Source organism: Cyrtonyx montezumae, unplaced genomic scaffold (assembly GCF_038088225.1).
Source record: "Cyrtonyx montezumae isolate F1298 unplaced genomic scaffold, pur_monq_1.0 scaffold_2, whole genome shotgun sequence".
Taxonomy (NCBI): Eukaryota; Metazoa; Chordata; class Aves; order Galliformes; family Odontophoridae; genus Cyrtonyx; species Cyrtonyx montezumae.
Genome location: NW_027071936.1, coordinates 67,439,569 through 67,461,726, shown reverse-complemented (window position 1 = coordinate 67,461,726; position 22,158 = coordinate 67,439,569). Strand labels below are relative to the sequence as shown.

At 48.6% G+C, this 22,158-nt stretch overlaps 2 protein-coding genes across 8 annotated transcripts in view; both read right to left on the bottom strand.

The window, feature by feature from the left end:
- Positions 1-22,158, bottom strand: part of SFXN5 (sideroflexin 5) — a 377,058-nt gene that overhangs the window by 101,357 nt on the left and 253,543 nt on the right. The gene's annotated exons all lie outside the window — the stretch shown is intronic.
- Positions 1-22,158, bottom strand: part of EXOC6B (exocyst complex component 6B) — a 234,929-nt gene that overhangs the window by 67,835 nt on the left and 144,936 nt on the right. For 4 of the 7 annotated variants that reach the window (XM_065736007.1, XM_065736008.1, XM_065736010.1 and 1 more), the window contains 3 exons: positions 22,019-22,153; positions 20,568-20,747; positions 2,573-2,714 (listed from right to left, as the gene is read on the bottom strand). In XM_065736007.1, coding sequence (XP_065592079.1) covers positions 2,573-2,714; positions 20,568-20,747; positions 22,019-22,153 — 457 coding nt within the window. Of the gene's footprint in view, positions 1-2,572; positions 2,715-15,121; positions 15,152-20,567; positions 20,748-22,018; positions 22,154-22,158 lie in introns of all 7 variants that reach the window. The other 3 variants (XM_065736004.1, XM_065736005.1, XM_065736009.1) reach the window with 1 other exon arrangement.

The following is a 22,158-nucleotide window of genomic DNA, read 5'->3' as shown; positions in this document are numbered from 1 at the left end:
AGCCCAGTTTCCATACCACAGAACTCACTGGAAGTGCTCTTAAACAGCGATAAAATCCCATTGAAGTGGGATAAGTACACGATCCAAAGCTGCTGAACCAGGTGAGGCCCAGCTCAGGTGAAGAAGGCAGGAAGGTAGAGGTGTAAGGGTGCCAAATATAGGGCGAGTCCAACGACGCTGAGACACGCGCCCGCAAATCTCATTTCCCCATCCTCCACGTCTGAGTGCTCCCGCTCTGTCTCGCAGGGCGACGGCTCTGGATCGTGTGGAATTTAAGGAATTGTGCTTTTAAAACCGATATGAAATGTCATCTGTTTTACTCAGCGCTGAGGGCTTCCAGGGAGGAGATGCTGCTCAGTGACCCAAGTTACCGACGGGGTGGAAAACTGCAGGGTCATGAGTCTGTTTGCGGCCAAAAGAAAAAGAAGGAAACGATTACTAATGACAAATGCTTCCTATTATTCTCAGCAACACAGACTGTCCCTCTGCGGACACAGATTGAGAACACAGCTGCTACCGGTGGAGCTGATGGGACGCAAATTAGGCAGCCAGAATTCAGGGCTGAAGGCATTTCTGAAAGAAAAATAAGGTACTGCTTGCGTTGTGACATATGATACAGCTGCAAACTGTGGATATGATTCATTAAACACTGATCCTTCTCCCAGGTTCCTCAGCAAAGAGTGCTGAGGATTAGCACAAGAGATGACCAGCCATTAAATAGCCCCTACCAAACCCACACCATCTTACAAGTGAGTTTTCAACACACACAATTCTGAAGACTCCACAATCAAAAGGTTCGTAATGACGTGAAGAGCTAATGCTCCAACTTCCTTATCAACCAAGAAAGCCCAAAAGGTGAGTATTTGGAATACACTTCCCCCCAGAATCTACATCCACTCTGAACTTCAAGTATTTCTTGCACTCTATCAAACTGAGTGTTTTCCACAGCCATTGGACTCGTGATTATTTTCACAAGCATAATCAGATCGATCTATTAGAACGTAATCACAGACTCATGGTTTAAGTTGGAAGGTAACTTTAAAGACCACCTGGTTCACCCCACCCTGCAATGAACAGGGACACCCACAGCTCCATCAGGTGCCCAGAGCCCCTCCAGACTGAGCTTGGGTGGGATGGGGCACCCACCACATCTCTGGGCAACCTGTGACAGTGCCTTACTGCCCTTAGTGTAAATAACTCCTTTCTTATAACTGGTCTAAATTTCCCCTGGTCTGGTTTGAAAACATTTCCCCTTGTCCTGTCACAACGGACCCTCCTATAAGGTCCCTCCAGACTCTTCTCTCCAGACTATAAATGCCAAGCAGCTAAAACCTGGCAGATAGCCATGCCTCTGAGCTAGGTTTGGCCAATGTTCTCCAAGAAACAGCACTGCCCTGCTGTACCACCAGACCACCCCTGGTGAGATGGCCATCCAGCACCAACACATGCTTCACTACAAGGCAGCAGCTCCCAGAGATGAACATACCCAACTCTGGCTGTCCCAGGACCCCGTGCCCATCCTTCATCTCTCTGGTCCGTGGTTACCAAGCTGCCTAAACATACAACTTTTCAAACTCTCTTTGTGCTTTTGCCTTCCACCAATACCCTGCAAGAGCAAGTGCCACCACTGCTGGACTTCACAACGCTCAAGCCTCCCAAATGCAGAGGGGCTGGGTGATATTGCAGGGGATTGTGTGGACACTGGGGTTGAAGAATTGCACAGCAGTGCTGCTGCTGCCAAACAAATAAAGTTGTCTGTGGGTATGGACTCATCCCCTTTCCCTTTTCTGAGCTCCAATTAGCATCTAAAAACAGACTCACAAGGGAGGGAGGTTCCTGTGCAGAAGCATACTGGCCCTGCCTCGGATTAAGTTATAAAAATAGGAAGAAGCAAGGTGTTGTGTCAGTTCTGTTCTATATTTTGTTAGCACCTACAGACAGCAGGATAATAAGCAACTTGAGAGAAACCTTAGCAATTCAAGAGCTTATTCAGATGTTAGCTAGGTGAACTAAAATGAGCAGGGTTGACTGCAAGCCACACTGGTGGCTCCCACCATGCTTGCTTGCACACCTCTAAATAGATGTAACAGTGGCTTACAATGCCTCTCTTTTCCATAGCAGTGACTTTGCAACAAGGAGATGGTTTGAGAAAGAATTCCCCGGAGCAGATAGAGAAGACAAACAGCTGAAGTCAGGAGATGTCGAGAACTTCTTAAGAATAGTTATTGTTTTCTGAAACAGTTATAAGTGAACTGATTTTTGTGAGCCCTCCCCGATGTTTCGCCCACTCTAATTCCTCACGGTTTTAAAATACCCCATTTCAAAAAGCAGGGACGATCTGGAAAGCATCAGTGAAGCATTTAGGAAGAAAAGGAACAGCAAAGCTTTGATCTCTTCCAATTTGCTGAGCTGCTTCTGTCCTGAAGATACTGCCAGATGTCCTCCCAGACAACACCAGAGAGCTCTGCCAGTTCCAACCACTCAGCGCCACTAACAACACTGCCCTGGCTCAAGTCCTGGCATACAAATGGGCAAAGGAAAACATGGAAAACTGGATGGCAATGCATCTTACGTTCACATTCCTCCACGTCCAGGTTGAACTGCTGCAAGGCACCCAGCGTCAGCTGCCGCACTTCGGCTTCCAGCAGCAGTTGCATCAGTGAGGTGGACAGGTGCTTGCACGCCGACATGCAGGCAGTCTGTGCCACCTTCCCCTGCAAAACAAAAGGGAGATGTATTAAGGCCCACCAGCACGCACTGGCAGCTTTAAGCAGCTCTCACTGTCCCATTCTACCGTGGCCAAGACGACAGGCCCTGTTTTATCTGACATCCTGCATAGACTGCATGAGGTAACCTGGCTGATAGGTCAGAACTGGGGCAGTGGTGACAATTCCAAACTCCAGCCTAAAGCTCAAACAGCATTTATCTAGGCTGCACAGTAAGAACTTCAAAATCCCATTGCAACAGCAGAGGCACTCAGCTCAACGAGAGGTCTTTCAGCCTTGACTACATGGTCGTAAGCAGAACTTTGCTCCTTCACTAGGTTGGGTCACCCTTGGTGCCTGCAGAGCAAGGGATGCAAGCAGGTTCCTTGGCACGCACCCTGCAGAGCTCAAGGCACACCGTGGTGACCACAAACCCACACTGATGCTCTTCTGTGCTGTGTGGCACCTTCCAGATGCAGACAGGGAACGAGGAGAAGGAAATGTCACAGTGAGGAGGTGCTGAAGCTGTGACTGCATGGATAGGATTGGGGTGAGGTAGTTTCACTCCCATGGGCAGTTCAGCTCCACCACAATGCCCCTTCGCTGCCCCTCCTCAAAGGGAGAGGGGGAGAAAATAGGATGGAAAACAGTGTAAAGGTTGAAAGAGGAACAAGGAGATAGCTGACCAGCTATTGTCATAGGCAAAACAGAGCCAGTGGAGGGAAATTAAGGTAATTTATTCCCTGTTAGTACAGATTGGAGCATTGTGAACTAAAAGTCACCCACAGACACCTTCCCCCTTTCACCCCCTCCCTGAGTTAGGGAACGGTGGCTGTAGTCAGCCCATAACACTCCATCTCTGCCTCTCCTTCACGGTCACTCTCTGTCCTGTTCTGTGTGGGATGCCCACAGTGCTTCAAGCACTGCTCCATACCATGGGCCATATCCTTCAGGAACTGCTCCAGCAAAGCCCCCATGAATGGCCCCAGCCTGGGCCCTGCTTTTGCAGGATCTCTCCATGGGCTGTGGCCTCATCCAGGCCACATCCACCACTGCACCACAACCGCATGTGGAGATCTGCACGGAGTGATGCCCATGGGCTGCAGGGGGAAATCCTGCTCCTCCAAGGGTCCCTCCTGGGCTGCAGGGAGCTCCTGCTCTACACCTGGAGCACCTCCTGCCCTCCCTCTGCACCTCCCTGTTCCACAGAGAAGGTGACCATCTACACTTGGCTCCTCCAATGCACCCCTACTTCACCTATTGGGACCTACAGGGCCAATAGGTTGGTTGGTTCAGTCTGGAGAAGCAGAGGAACAGGAGAGACCTCATCACACTCTGCAGCTCCCTGAAAGAAGGTGGTAGAGAGGTGGAGGTCGGCCTCTGCGACCACGTAATGGCGATAGGATGAGAGGTGATAGCCTCAAGTTGAGTTTTTCCATGACAACCCACAGCTTCCTGAACTTCCTGAGATACCAGGAGGAGACAGTGATGGAAAAGTCCTTTCCGTGAGCGACGAAGATTTCCCTACCCACCAAAGCTTCCAAAACGCACGGCGGACTTTTGTTCAGCCTACTTGAATTTCTCCCCTCATCTGCTGTTACTCAAAAGACTTCCCTCATTGCTCGAGCCTGAGGGCTGTGGCAGGACCTAGGTAATAGGCTTCCATATGCAGTGTGGGTGTGGAATATGAAGCCATAAAAATGTGCAGATCTTACAGCATGGAAACCCAGACTTACACAAGCCCTTTGGTCAACACTGCACAGACCTATCCATAGCTCCATGTCTTCAACCCCCATGACAGCACTTCTGGTGGTGGAGCTGCCATGCAAACAGCCACACTTCAGCTGGAGATTATGTTTTCAAACGCACACAAAAGCATTTAACATGCTCTCTTGGAAACTAGGAGTGGCTTAGGAGACTTTTACAAGCATTGTACAAATTGTACTCAAACTGGGATTAAAGTGGGGGTGGATCACAAGTTTCACTACCGCAGCATGGACAGATGAGCAGCTCTTTGATGCATGAACTGGGAAGAGCTCTTACCAGCTTCACCGAGTAGTTTAGGATGCACAAGGCAACATCCATCTTCAGCAGCAGGAAAAATTCATTTGTTATTAATAAGAAAGCAGAGCCACGCTCGGAGGGCAGGGCACTCCATCTCCATTGTTTACTGCTGTTCCCAGGCTCTGGCAGCGTCCATTACTCACCTCAGAACAAACACCTTTACTAAAATTAAGATGAAACATGGCAACTGTAAAGTTTAGCGGAGCCACGGGTTTTGGCTTTTCATCATTTCCTCGCGCCGTTCTGACACGTTTGGTTATTTACAGCACTGCTCGTGCTCATTCCTCATCCCCACACCGCAGTGGAAAGCACGCTGCTATCCAACCACCATTTTTCTTCATTACTTCCAACAGACACTCGAGTCGTTGCTATGCCTGAGTTGTTTCAATGTGCTGTTGAGCTCTGTTGAGTTGAAGTTGAGCGTTGAAGGCTCATTGACAGTCCATCCCCTATGACCCTCCAAAAATCAAGACCACATAGTGTCTGCCCACCAGCGTGAGTACAGACAAGGGCTGCAAGCCCCAGAGCATCTCAGACACAAACCTCCACAGATGAAGTCAAAAGGAAAACCCACAGAAGGTTTTCAGGCTCACTGAGAACACTCTCCTTGTACACCAAGCAAGGGTCGGATCAGCAGAACGGAGGCACCTAAAGGGTTACCTGTGCCTGCAAACACACCTGCTCTGCTGCATGCATTCCTCCGGCCAGCCTTGCCCAAAGAGAGAGTGAATGACAAGTGACACGGGGAGGGTGCGAAGAACAGCAAATAATTGAAATGAAATGTCAAGTTAATAAGCTAAACGCAAGGGAGACGGGAGGGAAAAAGCAATTTAATTGTCACGGCTTGACAGCACAACAACTCTGCGGAGCCTTCAATGGCAGAAGCGTTCCTGCAGCGGTGCTTCACATAATGCTTTGTGTTCTGCATTTGTATGCAGAGAGAATGCAGCAGGAGCAGCTCCTGGCACAGCCAGCCCCCCAACCCTGCTCCCTCCTCCCAGTACAGGACTTGGTCCCAAAGGCTTCCAGGTGAAAACACAAACTGTCTTTGAGAGAGCACTGAGGCTGAGAATCCCACCACCTTCTATTTCTCTCTATTCTAAGGTTTAACCCTTTGAAAATAGGCTTTGAAAATAGGATCTGTCTTTAATCTCGGATTTGAGAGCAAGCGAACCTCTCACAGTTCAGACTCAAAATCACTGGGCAACAGATAAAAGCATACAGAGGTACTTCTCCTGCCTTGTAAGTGTTAACTCATCCTTCTGTTTATGTACAGAGGGTCTGAAGATGCCACAGGGCTTTAAATCACCGTGCTGTGTCAAGGACAGGAGGGTGCAGGAAGTCCTCCACCATGGGGCACAGCTGCCTGGCACACTGAGGTCTAAAACCTTTCTGGAATTTATGCTCTTTCAGTCTTAGAAATACAGACAGTGACAAAGATGCCACTTACAGCAGCTCCCTGTGAGATCGGCAAACTTCACACAAACATCAATTACAGAATATTTTCCCTGAAACCAAGTGCAATACCTGCTTGATAAGCAGTCGCTGCAGGTAGGAGAAAAATCAAATGAGGACATTGACCGACTGCTCCTCACGAGGTGCTCTATTTCTCTTTCTCTTTCCATGGGTTGACAACTGGAGTTGATCTCTCCCAACCTTAATGATGCTATGGGGTCTCCTCCTTGGGGACCCCCAAAAGCTGCTGGGATGTGGGCCCAGGCACAACTCTGTGTGTCCCTACCGGGGCAGGGGTGGACCCGAGGGACTCAGATGGACATCCAGCCCCAGCCAGGATGGGACACCTGCAGAGATGAGGGTAAAACTAACACACCGAAATAACCAATAGCTCATTTACCAACGTGACAGGAAACCAAGGAGCTTCAAGTCACAAAAGATGTCAGGAAAACCTTTGTAGCATCGGTTGTTTACTCAAGACCTTTGCAAACCTCACAAAAGCTGAACTGGATTTGCATGGGGGAGAACCGAAGTGGTGTGTGAGTATATGCAGAGCTCAGCTGCTGAGACACATAGAATCACAAGGTTGCAAAGGACATACAAGATCATCCAGTCCAATCATCCACCCATTCCCATTGCTGCCCCAAGCTACTAAGCCATATCTCACAACTCCTCATCCAGACACCCAAGCACACATGCAGCCACCCTTGCCCACCTTGAACACAGCAAAATAGCAATTTTCCTCCTGAGCACACTGTCAACAGCCATGGGTTTGTCTGTAGACATGAATTGGTCTGTAACTGTTTTTTACCCCACGTGGGAATCCCTCTGTCCATTGCCCTCAGAGCAAGCTCCTTGAAGGTGGGGTTTCCACCACGGGCAGGTTGAACATTGGGAAAAGTTCTTCCCCAGAAGAGCAGTCAGGCACTGGCACAGCTGCTCAGAGAGGTGGAGGGGTCACCTGCACGTGTCCATGAACCACAGAGATGTGGTATTGAGGGACACGGTCAATGAGAATGGTGGAAGTGGGATGGGGTTTGGCTTGAGGATCTCAGAGGTCCTTTCCAACCTTCATGACTCAATGATTCTATGACATCTCTCTCAAGGTGATGCTGCCCATCTGGTGCCCCCAGAGATGCACCTACCCAATGAATGAAACAGCAGAACCAAACCTCTTGATGCTCCCCCCTGGACACGAGCCCTAGGTGCCACACATCAGCACCAGAGCACTCCTTGGACCAAGCCCCACCGAGTCAATCACGCTGCAGGAAACCAGCCATGAAATCATCTCATTTCAGCTGCATTTCATCCTCGGGCAGCAGATTAAGCCCTTCGGGTTCCCAGGAGGCAGGGGAAGGTCAGCACGGAGCCGGCGTTGCTCACGGTAGCGTATTTGTTTGAAAATAGCAAATATGTTAACAATTAGGGAAGGGAAAAGCTGAAAGGCTGCCTTGTTAATTAAGGAACTTGCTATCAAAGGACTCATTAAAAGCTACTGAAACGGAATGGTTGTTAAAATAAATACCCATTAATCTTAGCGTGCAATCAGGAATCGGTGGCCGCTACCCACCTCGTTGCAGGGCCAGGGGCTCCCGGCTCACACCGACTGCTGCTGGCCCCATGGGGACCCATCCTGCATCACCTCCACCTCCAAAGGGGTTGTCCCTGCCTCCCACCGCCCCACGTCCCCATCGCAAAGCATGAACAAAAGTCCCATTGTGGCAGCACTAAGGCTCCCGTCAGCTCACCGAAGGACTAATGGGATATTGCCACGAGAGACAAAGCCTGACAGGTTTCAAGTGGTCTCAGGGTTTCCAATGGTTGTGGGTTTGGGGTTTTTTTTGTTGACAGTGGAATTGTGTTTTCATCCTCGACAAGCACCGGGACTGGTTAGACTAAGACGTGCAACTCCACGCGCTTACAGAAGAGCAAAGTGGGCAAAAAGAAATACAGGACCCCTCAACATGACAGGTTCACTTTCGTTATAAACGACACGACTCATCCCAACCGCCTTAACATTCAATTTGCTGTCTCTTCCCATTCACGATGGACACACAGGAGGAGGATTCTGCAGAAGCAGTGAATGATGCAGCCACGATGAGCAATAGTTTGGCAACGTAAAACCTCTATGAAATGATGGCAGAAAGGTGGGGTGCCTCTTCCAGGGATTTAGGCTATCTGCTCTTGCATTCTGCCCACAAAGAGGTGTGAATGAAACAGCGGCCATCACACAGCTCCTCACGGCGGTGAAAGCACTGAGAGCAGGAGGATGGAATTGGGGCTCTTTGGGTTTTCCTTCCATAGAAGTAAACTGCGTTATCTCACAAATCTTTGCCACTTTTGTGGGGAAAGAGGGAAAAATCGGGACATTTTTGAAGGCAATTTCAGGAAATTAGCTCTGCTGCCTTTGAGACTCTTGGCTTGTCCGTGCCACCCTGATTTGCCAGGTTCTCACCACCACCATCGTTCATTTCTTTGGTTTTTGCTGTTGTTTCTAAAAAACAATCACTCTGCAGTCACTGAAGATGACAAACAAGCCCAAGCCATTACCCAGATACATTAACACTTCGCAAGTAACTCAAACCAAATGTACACTGGGCGCTCTCTCAGGCTTAAAAAGCTTACTTCAAAAGGAAGCGGACAAACCTGCTATTAATTGCCCAGAAATCCATCTTCAGTTCTGACATTTTTGGGTTGGGGTTTTGGATCTGCTGTGGATCCACACCCAATATTTGTGATTAAAAAGGAGTGTACCCGGGAGCAAGAACACAGCCCAGCCCTGAGCTCACCTGTAGGATGCGATCACCTGGGCTCAGCCATGGAGAAACAGAGGGCACTGAGGCCAACCACAATGATGTCCCTTAACTGGTGACCTTGGGGACACAGCAGAGCTTGAGGGAAACACGAAGAGATCTTCTGCCCTGCTAGCTGACAAAGGGAAGACGCCTACTTTGAGAACTGTAGGGTTCATCAGCTAAACCGAATCCAGATTAAGGGACAACGAGAGAAAAAGAAAACACCATGGTCTCTAATTCCTTCTCAATCATATTTCAGGTTTTCTCCTTCCACGCACCAAAGGCACAAACAAAATTCTGCATGGAGATATTGCTACAGCTGCGAGCTCAAGTCAACCTGTGTGGACAGCAAGAGCTTATTGGCTCACACAATTAACCAGTTTGCATTCACAACACCTCTCTGTGCCCAACACGATCAAAAATCCATCTCTAAGAGGACTGGTTTCAAATGAAACCTTTATGAAAGGAGCAGCACACATCGTTCTTTGAAGAAGGCATTTTGGATCTGAAGCACAACTGAGACCTCTGTGTCCACAGCCTCTACCACAAAGCCCCACTCCGTCCTATGGGAGAAGTTGCACTGCCATCAGCAAACCACGAGGTTTAAGCAGACTGACCCCACTGAGGCACTGCCAAACCCTGTTCAGATGAAAAAAAAAGGGGATTTCTGCTTTCTCGTGACTTCAGCTGTCACTATCATCTAACACCCTCGATCAAGAGACAGCTCTCATGGAACCTCAGATGCCACCTATGAGCAGCAACTGCCTGCAAGCACACACCCAAGTGAAATTTGCCACTGCAGAAAAATAAACCAGACAGGCAGTTACATTGACCACTGCAGTCTGATACAACCTCCCCCTCCAAAAGAGGAAAAAAAAAACCCATAGAGGTTTGGCTCTGCTGCAGATGGCCAAGGCCAACAGCTGGAGTCTGTTCTGGATGAAGCTGGAGGGAGCATCGTTAACCAGTGTTTAATTTGCCCAAAATAAGGTTGTTCCTGCACGGCCATGGAGGGGAGCAGGCCACCACATACTGCACGCATTTGCTTACAGAGAGGAACAATTATCTTCAACAGCAGAAGCACAGCACGGGGGATTTGTATCTGTGAGTAATCATGGGAACCAGGAAATAAGCAAGAGCACGCATAGGAAAATGAAATTTCCCCCCCACCCCATCACTTCCATTGTGCTGTCATGGTCAACAAGAAACACTGATTTTGTGCTCTGATAAGCACTAGGAATTAGGAGCTCTGTAAAATAGTGTGATCTACCTGCTGATGATCCCAATGCTGGTGTGCACACCGGCTCCCAGTTCTCCCAACTGGGATGGCAGTTCACCAGCGCTCTGTGCCAACACTCCCACTCCAAACCTGCTGCCTTCGGCTTTATGCAAGCTTCATTTCAAACAATTAAAGATTACAAAGCCCTGTTTACCATCTCTGTCTGCTCTCTGAATGCCTGGTTATGAGCCGCACTGCAACTGCGTGCCCAGCAATTGGAAACGCCATTGGAAGGTGGGAAGACGGAGTGGGAGCAAGCAGAGCTCCAGCAAAACCCAGAACGCATGGGCAGAGCTACACCACAACAGCTAAACCCAGTTCTCCTTTCCCAGAAGGTATCTCAAACCTAGTTCTCCTGTCCCAGTAGATATCTCAAACCCAGTTCTCCTGTCCCAGTAGATATCTCAAACCCAGTTCTCCTGTCCCAGTAGATATCTCAAACCCAGTTCTCCTGTCCCAGTAGATATCTCCACGCCATGGCAGAAGGGAACCCTTGGGCATCGCCACGTGGTGTAGTGGGCACGGTGGGGGTGGGCTGATGTTTGGATGTGGTCATCTTCACAGCTCTTTTCCCACCTGAAGGATTCCTCAACTCCCCGCCATGGAAGGACACAACGCTCAAACAACGCAGGCAGAGGAACGAAGCCCACGAACAACCTGTGCTTAATGAGGATCCACTCCTGGAGCTCTCAGCCCTCATTGTGCTCCTCCAGGATCCCCATTCCCCACGTCCACGGGGTGAGGCTTCCCAAAACGTTTGACACAAAGCAGAGCCGTGGCCCGGCAATTATCAGAGAGCAAAAAAACTGGAACGAATGGGGAAAAAAAAAATAAATGACATATTTCATCCTCCTCTTTTGTGGCTTTTATTTTTCTTTTGTATTCGCTTTGGGAATAACATTCTTTCCATTGGGAAGAGTCTGATTTTTCCATTAAATACAAAGCAGCTGCCATTTTGGAAACAAAAAGTTGATTAAATGCAGATTTTTATTTTTTATTTTATTTTATATTTTTTAATTTTGTCCCTAATGTACGAAGGGTTTGAACCATGGTTACTCCTGTTGATTTATCGAGGCAAAGCATCTGCCAACTACGGCAGCAGGAAGACTTAAAAAGAGAGAGTGCACAGAACTATTTCATCTGCACTGTGCACACTGCTGGCAGTTGGGTTATAATTAAAAGCGGAAGCATTTCGAGGCTGGAAAACCAGGAGGCTGTGCTCAGCTTCACACAGAGCCCAGACACAGGGGCTGCCCATGCACCTATAGACACCCAGGGCTCCACGGATGCCCACTTAATGCAGTGCCCACGGAGGGCTGGGTGTGTTTTCCATGCTCTGTTTGCTGGAAATGGAACTTGGATGTGACTTCAACCCCAGATGTTGAGCAGATTGGAAAAAGGAAAAGATGAGCTCAAAAGATCTAAAACCTCTCACATTTCTAACGCAGTTCAGTAGGTCTTTGCTTCTGAACCGGGCAGTCAAGAGCTGATTACTGAGAAGTAGTGACCCACACGAGAAGCATGCGAAACTTCAGCTGAAGTTTTTACAGCTGAATCTTCCATGAAGTTCCCATTTCATGTAAGAATACAAGTTCTAGCTGAGAAACAGACAGGAGGAAGCAGGGTATCAAGAAAAAATTATTCTCAGAAAGCAGCAATGCGTTGGTACAGGGAGGTGGTGGGATCACTGTCCCTGGAGGCATTTAAGAACTGTAGAGATGTGGCACTTGGGGTCGCAGTCAGCGGGCACGGTGGGATGTGTTGGGGTCGGACTTGGGGATCTGAGAGGTCTTTTCCAACCTTAATGACTCTACAGTTCTGTGAAAGCTGCAAAACTTAATGGCACCTTGCTGGCCTTCTTTTTTTTCATTAGCATAGCAGGTTCTCCTTAATTATGAACCTATGAACCTATGAATTATCGTAATTCATGAAACACCATGAAAAAAAGGCCATGGCAACCATGAGAAAAGCCAGAAAGGTCCACATCTTCAAACATTTCTTGTTTCCTTTCTCTTTCTATGTAGTCTGCAAGGTGCCCGGAGAACACGCAGCTCTGTGGTGTCACCCAACGACGGTCACCAAACCCCATGTCCACACTTCCAACATCTTCCTTCCCACCATTCTACTCCAGCAGTCGACCATGTGTTAAAGGTTGGACCTGATGAACTCAGAACTTTTCCAACCTTAAGGACTCTATGATTCTGCAGCAGATACAGCGGTCATTTCCCTGTGTGTTCCCAACGTCAAAGTCTTCCAAGACTTCAGGTTGCCAGAGGAAAGCACATAACTGCAAAGTCTATTGTTTCACTTAAATTTGAGCCCAAAGGGGAAAGAAAAAACACCTCATGCTTTAACCTCTGTTAGGGCTGCTGGAAGCTTGGTGCTGGGCTCTGGTGCAGGAAGCAGCAGGTGTGTTTGAATTCCTTATGCTGAGGATGGTTTTTCGACTGCCAAATTCCCCGTACCACACATCTGATTCTTTGTGTACGTACGTGCATGCAAAAGTAAGCATAAAATAGCTTTATAAGTCTAAGTTTGTAAAATAAAATCAAAGCCAAACGTGCCAAGGTGACTACACAATGGGAAGCAAAACCCGGGTAAGCGCGCACACCCTGGTTTAAAGGATTTATGGGACTGGGCATTTTAGCTTCAATTAATTTTCTGAGTGCTGAAAGCACACAAGAAACCATGTAATTACAAGATAACCTGGCTTACCCGGATCCTGGTTAACTAGCACTTGTAGGTTAAGCAGAGGTCAGGTTTCCCCAGCCAACAAAGCAAACTCCACCATATTTGAATGCTTTGCTCCTTGTGTTAATGCAACCAGGAGTTCTCGACCTGACCCCTTCCTTCTGGGCATTATTTGGGATCTTGGAGGCTCCTGAAGAGTGGCATTCAGGCATGAGAGCATCAGGAGCAGCCTACACCCCACAGCCACGCGAGCTCTGCTCCAGGCACAATCCCATCTTTGACCATGGCAAACTCATTCTGCCCCAACCTTCCAAGCAAACCAGACAAGGCAACCTCTCAAGAGAGCAGGATCTCTCCTAGAGAGAAAGGAAGCACCCAGACAGGATTTCATAGAGCCCTGTCCATGCCTGTGACCCAGGCAATTCACAATTTTATTTTATTTTTTCTGTATGTACAACATGAAGAAACCTCTGGGATTAGTCACAACCGCTCCCCACCGGACGCTTTAAATGCAGCTACAATTGCTCCTTTGTGCTGCTATTTCATGCAATCAGATTTTTATTTTTCAATCTCTCTGACAGATTAGTGATTTATTTCCACCAATTAATACAAACAACCAAGTGAACAAAAAATTAGAGGGGTTAAAAGCAAAATTAGAACGTGTTGCAGTTAAGAACAAAACCAACTAAGAGCAGGCCAGCAAAGTCCCACCATATAAAGGGATTACTCCATCCCTGACCCTTTCCAGGGGACCTCCAGGTATTACTTTTCATTGATTTACCTTAATGAAACTAATGCACCCCTCTCCATAGGAAGCTGACTCCATAGCTGTCTAGGCACTGGATTCAATTAAAGAAATAAATACATCTGGCTTCTACATTGTTGAAAAGTCTCAAAAGCCAGAGGCAGCGCTCCTTTATGCTTCCATCCCTCTTGGGGGACGCCCCAGGCCCCTGCACAGGATGGGCTGAGCACAAGGGGACACTCAGACCTCCCCTGCACATCAGTGGCTGTTGGGGGGACTGCCACCAAGCGTGAGACATCCCTGCCCGGAGGGCTGGGATTGCTATAGGATGGCTCCTTCTTTCCAGAATCCAGCATTAATATGAGGTCTTGCTGTTGAGTCTGACATCCCCTGAGTGCCTGCACAAGGGCTCAGCTATGCTCAGTTTCCAGGAAAAGAGGTGCATGCACCCATCATCACCACGCAACGCCGATCCAGCTGGGCAGCCCCATGGGCAGCATGAACACAGAGCAGGGCTACAGGCACAGAAGCAGAAGCACAGAACCGGGCAGAGGCACGCAACAGCATCGAGAAACACAAGGTGTGCTTGGTTTTGCACGTGGCTTGGCTTCAGGCATCAGAACAGAAGCAAGAAAGCAGCTCGTGAGCAATTTGGAATCTATCTGCTGAAGTGCCTTCACTTTTCTACCACGCACGCAACAAGCAGAAATGACAACAATTAGAGGCATGCATTGAACCAGAAGGCAGGTCCTAAAGGTCTGCTTCGATGTCTTGGTGCTAATTGCCCTCGTCCCAGTTGGGTGACGGCAAACACTCAAAGCCCACGCTGCTCTCCAGAAGAAAGTATTCTCCTGATAAAGCTGGAGGGAAGCTTAGCACTGAGGCCAGGAGGGAGAGCCCCATTGGAAATGCAGCCCGACAGCTCCAAAGGACGTGTGCTGATCAGACCACAGGGAGAACACGGGGATATATATATGCAAAGGCCTTTTTTCTTTCATGCTGAGGTTGAAAATTTTTCCCTGCTTTCTCAATTAACGGGCGTTGCCTCTAATTCCCCACACATTTAGGGATGCAAAGGGGATAACAGGAGGCAGTTAAAAGCAATGTGCCCTAAGAGCAACAATTTGGCGATGCTGCTGCAACAGAACATGTGTGTGCAAGCAGTCTGCAAGGAAACACTCTCCTATTTGTTCTACGGATTTATCTCAAACTGAGAGAAAACCCATGCCCGTGCTGGCAGCAGCAGAAGGGACAGGCTTCCACCCAAAGTTAGTTCACATTTTCTTTTCTTCTCTTTCAAGAGCAACGACCTTCCCTGGTTCAAGTCACCCTCTAGCACTGCAGGTGCGAGCGGAGCGGACGGCACGACGTGCATCCGTGTACTCACCGACATGGTAGAGTGGGCATCTACATCCCCCTACAGAGGACAACACAGGGAGTTTGAGTCAAGGGCAGAAGAGAGCAAAGCAACAGCAAGCAAGGCAGAGAGGTACACATCAGTCATCACCCATGGGTGCTACGACCCATCGCTGCTCCTCTCCAACCGAGGCACGGGCTACAGGATGCTGTGGCTGCCCGGTGAATGAGAAGAGCAAAAGATGTCACTAAGGAGGAAGAGGAACAAACGAGCTAAGTCTCACACAAGCAGTTTTGCTGCCCTGATACTAAATGTGCTGTTCCACTTGGGGCAAGCCAACAGCCTCAGCTTTCCCACTTGTAAAATGGGCACGATGGATGTCAAACCCCAGTGAGAGGCAGAAGGGATTTGCCCAGAGACATCCACAAAACTCACTCCAAAACTCCAAAACTCACTCCTCTTCCAAGGGCAAGGAGGTGTTATCTATGCACAGACGTTTGTGTAAGCCTAAGGAACCTGGTTTCATACAATCAGCGAGGTTGGAAAAGACCTTCAAGATCATCCAGTCCAACCATCCGCCTATCACCAACAGCACTCTCTAAATCATGTCCCTCAACACAACGTCTTGTTTTCAGTGATCACATGTTGGTTTCATTATGATTATTGGGTAAAATCAATGACCAACTTGGTCAAGACTGTGGCTGGTACAAAGCTCAGGGTTGTGGTGCATTTACCTCCACGAACAACACATCGCCTCTTAACGAATTATGGAGAGACTCGACTTCTAAAGGCAAAACACAGGTAACCATTCCCTTCAAAAAGAAAATAAACGCTTCTGAAGCTCTTTCTACCAAAGAGCTGCTGGGGCCAGCGTTATTTATTTCCAACTGGGAAGAGATGCCAATCTGGTGAATAAGGCAAAATGTTCCAGGCGGAGCGTCCGCAGCGTTTGTGCAGTCCCAGCTGAAATCTGTGCCTGCCATCTGGCAAAAAAAAAAAAGCACAGATCGGGGGAGGGGGGAAATCCCTTTGCTGAACTGCCCAGGACAGCAGAGGTCGGAGTTTGTTCGATCGCTGAAAGATTGCTTCCCCTTCCTGGGTCACTGTCACCTCTTGACCTGCCCTGATTACCTTCCAAAGGAGGTTATCAAGATACAAGACTAACAGAGGATTAAAGGAAACTTAAAATAAAAACAAAACACGCCCCTTCCCCCCACTCTGCTCCCCTCCCCCAGGAAAACATCCTTGCTTTGTTAACCTGACAGTTCACTGTAGGTGTTGACACAACCCTCCATCTCTGAAAAGCTTAATGTCAACAAATCAGTGTGTTTGGAGTAGCCCTGTCAATGCGATTTACATTAACTTGTCTAACAAGAAATAAAAACAACAATCAGCCATCAAAGACAAAAGGCTTTTTCAGTCATTCTTTTAAAAGTATGATGCTGGAAATGTTAATTTTTGAGGCCATGGCCTTTTCCTTGCTAAAAAACAGCAAAGAAAGAAGTATTTTCTTTTAAAGGAGGCCCGAGCATCCCATATTAATAAGCAGAGCAGCAGCAGTAACCAACCCTCACTGGTTAACACAGGAAGAGGGCAGCCTCGAAGCCAAATGTTAATTATGCTTTTATTTCCACCAGCATGTTATTTGCTTTGAGACATTTTGGGCACTTAGCGGAGCATTTTCGAATTGTGGCTATAAACCACCATGAAAATTTCATGCAGCACTGGTATGCACCAAAGCCCTGTTAACTTCACCATGAACTCTTCACCCCCAAAGCCATCCCAAACCAGAATTGCAAAAAGCAGAGGTTCTGGGGGCTCCTAGCTCTGAAGAGAAAGCGTTTTCCCCCTGCTTTAAGAGCAGCAACCACCACCTGGCATGGGCAGTGGTAGGAGCTCTGATGCTATAAAGGAAAAATTAGGAATTGCAATCTCTGCTTCAGCTCTTGGAATGGCAATTCTTGACTGACCACTTGGAATGGCAATCCCTACTTCAAAGCTTGGGAGCTGCAATCCCCACTTGACCACCTGGAGTTGCGATTCTTGACTGAATAATTGCAATCCCGACTTCAACTCTTGGGATTTGTGGTTCTTGACTGAACACTTGGAGCTGCCATTTCTACTTGACCACCTGGAGCTGCAATTCTTGACTGAACATTTGGAATTGCAATCCCTACTTGGGAGTTGCAATCCCCACTTGACCACCGTGAGCTGCAATTCCTGCTTCAACACTTGAAATTGCAATCCCTACTTGGGCTTACAATTGCAATCTCTGCATGAGGAAGCAGGGACTCTATGCCATCCCAGCAGCTGGGATCAGCTTCATGAGCTTTACCCCAAGAAATTCAGCCTTGCATCCATCCCCAAACAGGAGCACAGAGCCAAAGCTGGGACGGAGCTGCCCTTTCAACCCTCTCCTCTCCCCTGTAGCACTCCGTGACCCCCGGGGCCGTCCCCTCTGCCTGCTTTGCTCCAAGCCTTGACCCCAGGGAGGTTTCCTGCCCACGGGCGGCCCCATCCAACACAATGGGATTACTCACACACAGCACATGAAGCAACCGCCCGCATTTTTGCAGGATCAGGGCTTTCAGCTCCGCTCTATTACAGGACAGCACTTTTTGTTGCTGTGATTTTAGCACAGTAACCCCCGGCGTGCCCAGGCTGAGTTTCTTTGATCAGCAGGTGAGGGTTTTTTCATGTAATTGCTGTCGTGACAAAGGGCCGGCGAGCAGCTCGTCTCCTGCTCCTTACTCATCCCTCTGCCTGCCACTCTTCTCTTTCTAAAAACCAGTTGCAAGCTCAAACACCCGCAGAGAGCTCCTCACTACGCTCACCGTGTAAATCCAATGGGCACCAAGCTCTGCAGGAAGGAGTGCTGCCAAAGCAGCGAGGACATGGGAACAGGAGGGTGAGAGCAGAGCTGGGGCTACATGTAGGAACCAGAGGATGCCCCACTCTCCCTCTCCTTGTGGCTACCAGTGCGTGGACATCCAACATCTGCAAACTCATTTACAACAGGGCAGCATCTCTTAGGTGATAACCCCAGCATATTTGGAGCTGGATACAGACCAGCAGCAGGGAAAAGGCTCCACCTTGCCCAAGCTAGCAGCCCCACAACACTCACTGCCAATCTGCGCTTTTGGGAGATGCTTCCTTTCCCTCTCAAGGCCCTCTCACCCTTTCCTTTCGCAAAGGAAGCACATCCTGTCCGCGCGGTGCTTTCACAAACATCACCTTCATTTTTCTGCTCTGCTTCAGACAGATGGGGGCTTTCCCACGCCTCACCTCCTACAAATCATTCCGAAAGTCACCGAAATCATTAAGTGTTTCTAAACCAGTGGCTGGGAACAGGTCCTTGAGAAGAAATCAGCTGAGCAATCAAAGGAGCTGGTGCCCTTCTGACAGCCTTTGGCTCTTCCTGACTCATCCTCATCGGCGGTGCCCACAGGGACCTGCAACAGCACGCAGGGAATGGGTCTCCACAACACTCCTCTGAAGGAACTCCAGTACATAAAACAATTGTGGAATCACAGAAAGGTTTGGGTTGGAAGGGACCTTAAGGATCAGCTCCAACCCCAGCTGTGCAGCGATACCTCTTTCTCCTGTCCACCATTTAGCCCAGGCCTCCCAACTTCACAATCTGTCCCAATTTACTGCCCAATCTTCAGAGCTGGTGGGAGGCAAAGTGCTGGGCAGCAGCTGAGCAGCTCCGACACACTACCTGGCTCCTGCAGCATGGCAAGCACCCACCAGCTGCCTCCTGCTCAGTCCTTCCAGACCAACTAGCTGCCTTCCCCGTCTCCCAAACCATTTTGATTAATTCAAAAAGGAAACATTAATATTTAAGGAAGATAAATCACTCCAGGTCTGTCTCATAAATCATCGTGGGCATCTCTCCCCATCCTCCTCTCTCCTGGTGGCCACGCTTCACGCTCCAGTGCAGAGTGGGCTCCCCCTCACTCTGTGCAGGAGGGGATTTGTGCTCCTGCTGGAGGGACGTGAGGTCCCTCCTGAGTGAAGAATGTCTTCAGCCCCCAGATGGGCTCCTGCCCCGCGCCTGTAGCCAATGCCATGCCACCTGGGCTTGCCAATAGAGGGAGGCATTGTGGCCATAAACCTGGACTGAATGAGAAGATGGGTGAACGGCTCTCCAACCTCTCTGCATACTTTTTTTTTTCCCTCAACAGCATCTTCAGGAATAGAGAACCGGGAAAGACACTTTCATGGGTTGGACTTGATGACTGTGGAGCTCTTTTCCAATCTTAATAGTACTATGATTTCTCTTTTGGTGGCCAAAGACATAGAACCATCACAGAATGGCTTAAGCTGGAAGGGACCATTAAAAGCCACCTGGTCCCACTCCCAGCAATGGACAGAGACACTCACAGCTCCATCAGGTGCTCAGAGCTCCTCCACCCCGAGCCATGCAGAGGGCTGTAAAGTACTGCTCAAGTGTTAAGGCTGTAACACCTCCTAAGGCAGTTTTGGAGTGCTGGAACACCCTTTCCAGCAGTGCAATCCCTGGGACTCAAACAAGCAGCGTGAAGCTGAGGAAGCTGCCACTGCTCATTATTAGCCTTCCTTCCTGTTTCTATCCAAGCTAGTGAGAGGTGTCCCCAGCGTGAGCTGGTATTCTGCAATCCTGGGCACACGGTATCAACAAGCAGGGAGAAGTCCAGTGAAGAAGAAAAATCTCAAGTTGCCTTTAGGACAAATAGAGATTTCAGAGGATTTGCTGTTTCCAAATACCTGCTGATTGAAGAGACTCGTAAGTATATATCCAGACAGCCCAGAACAAATCTTGCTTTAAAGAAAAAAAAACCAAAACATAACAAAAAAAGCTGTCTGAGCAAAAATGAGACTCCCTGATGATTATATTTCTCCTATTCAAGTGGACACTGCTCAGCCAACTGCAAAAAAACAACATAAAAGACATTTCTGATCGCAACAGCAGCATAAACACAGGCATATTTTGGACAGCAGAGAAAAGAAAGAGACACATGCTGCCTTACAAAGCAGAGCAGTATTCTGATGTAAGGCACCCAGTGCCTTGACAAACACTTGGAAATGGATCTGCAGTTTGAATAATACGCGCCCTTATAATGAGATCTCTCAAAAATTGTTTTGGGATGTCTGTTAAGATGAAGGCTAAAGTATCTGAAGTATAGGTGGCCAGTGAATTATGATCTTGCTTCTGCTGGTGGACAGAGATTCTCCCACTTTCCCACAGAAGCAGATGTGTGAATTCTTGGGGGTACCCTCACTGAAGTTCAACTTCTGCTAACACGTGCGATAGCTTACTTTAGAAGGAGATTTGTTACTTCACAACACTTGAACCACTGTCAAACAGGGCCAGGGTAAGGCCCCATTTCCATCACACTCCATCAAGCTCGAGCAACCATTCCCTTCAGCAGCACCATCAGCTGCCTGTACACTTTCCAGTCTGAAAATGAAAGAAAGTGGGGAGGCCCCTTACCGGGAGGTGTGTGAACACAGCAAACGTGCTGCGCAGGAAGCCAATGAGATCCACGAGGTAATCGCTGGCCCTGCTGCCTGGCTCCAGAGCCATCCAGTCGTAGTCTGCCAGCTGCAGGAACTGGTCGATCTTCTGGTTCAGGTTGGTGTAAATCTCTTCCTCGGCGGCGTGGCGGGCGTCCTGCCAAACGAGACCGCGTTATATGGGACGGACAGCTCACACCCCAAGTCTGAACGGACGTTCTGTAACGAACAGGACGCTAGATTGACCCCAACTTTAGCTCTGATGGTAGCACAAGGGAACGTGTCAGTAGGCACAGACACTCAGAGGGTGGTGATGCACTGGAACAGGTTACCCAGAGAGGTTGTGGATGCCCCATCCCTGGAGACATTCAAGGCCAGGCTGGATGTGGCTCTAGGCAGCCTGCTCTAGTGGTTGGTGACTCCTCCCATGGCAGGGGGGTTAAAATGAGATGATCTTTGAGGACCTTTTCAACCCAGGTCATTTTATGATTCTATAGACAGCTACAGGGTTGCAACGACCTCAGATTAGCTCATACTGGGCACCAACAAGCTGGTGTCTGACTGCTGAAACCCAGGGAGCAGGAGGATAAATCCAGTGTGGGATGGGTGGGAGATGGGAGAAAAATGTTCCATGTGGAAAAAGGCTGAGATCCATGACACTGTGGGTGTAGAAGGGCTAAAAACTGGCAGAGGAGCTCGGAGCCTTCTTGCAAGGAGGAAAAAACTCATCCTTAGGCCAGATGAGAAGATGGCGCATCATGGGAAAAGGAAGGGATTTCCTTGGGGGTCACAAGGCCTGCTGGATTATCCCAAGGGAAACCTCACCCAACCAATTCCCTATCATTGCTGGAGCCCTTGGCACAGTTCCCTTCTGCTCTGCAGCCAAAGGGCACAATTCAGACACCACACAAACTGAATGAGCTGTGGTCTTAAAACTTCAAATGAAGAATCTGGGGAGGATGCTCCTGGGTTATATTTAACGATTGGGAATTCCAGTACTTTCTTTCAGCCCTGATTTTAAGCATTTCCACTCTCCTCTCAGCATTACGCGACACCAAAAGGGACAGAAAGATACAGGAATGAGTTCTGAAAATCTCTCCTCCTCTTGGGTGAAAGAGGAGAGCCCACATTCATGGCTGGCCACATGCAGCTCTGCATGGTGATCAAACAGCAAAATGAAAGCTCATTGAAGAAAAAACTGAAGTCAGGCTTTTGTTTAAAAGCTGCTTAATTCCTGAGATAATAAGCACTGCAGCTGCAGCCTGTAAATTAGGGCTACAAAAGCTCATGGTCTAGACAAGAGTAATGCACACAGCTGCTCTGAAGGACAAACCCCAAAAGCTCATCTGATGGCTTCAGCACCCAGGCCATGACAAAATCCCCTTTCAATCCAAACACGGACAGCAGCTCCCCAGAGGTGCCATTTACCTTGAAAGTTGTGGTCCCGTAAAGTTTCGTGGTGTGGACAGTTTCTGGAAGTACATTGGTGATATTGGTTATGAACTCTTCGAGGAATTTGCAAGATTTCTCCAAGTGGGTTGTGTTTATAATGATCTGTACAAGCTGCA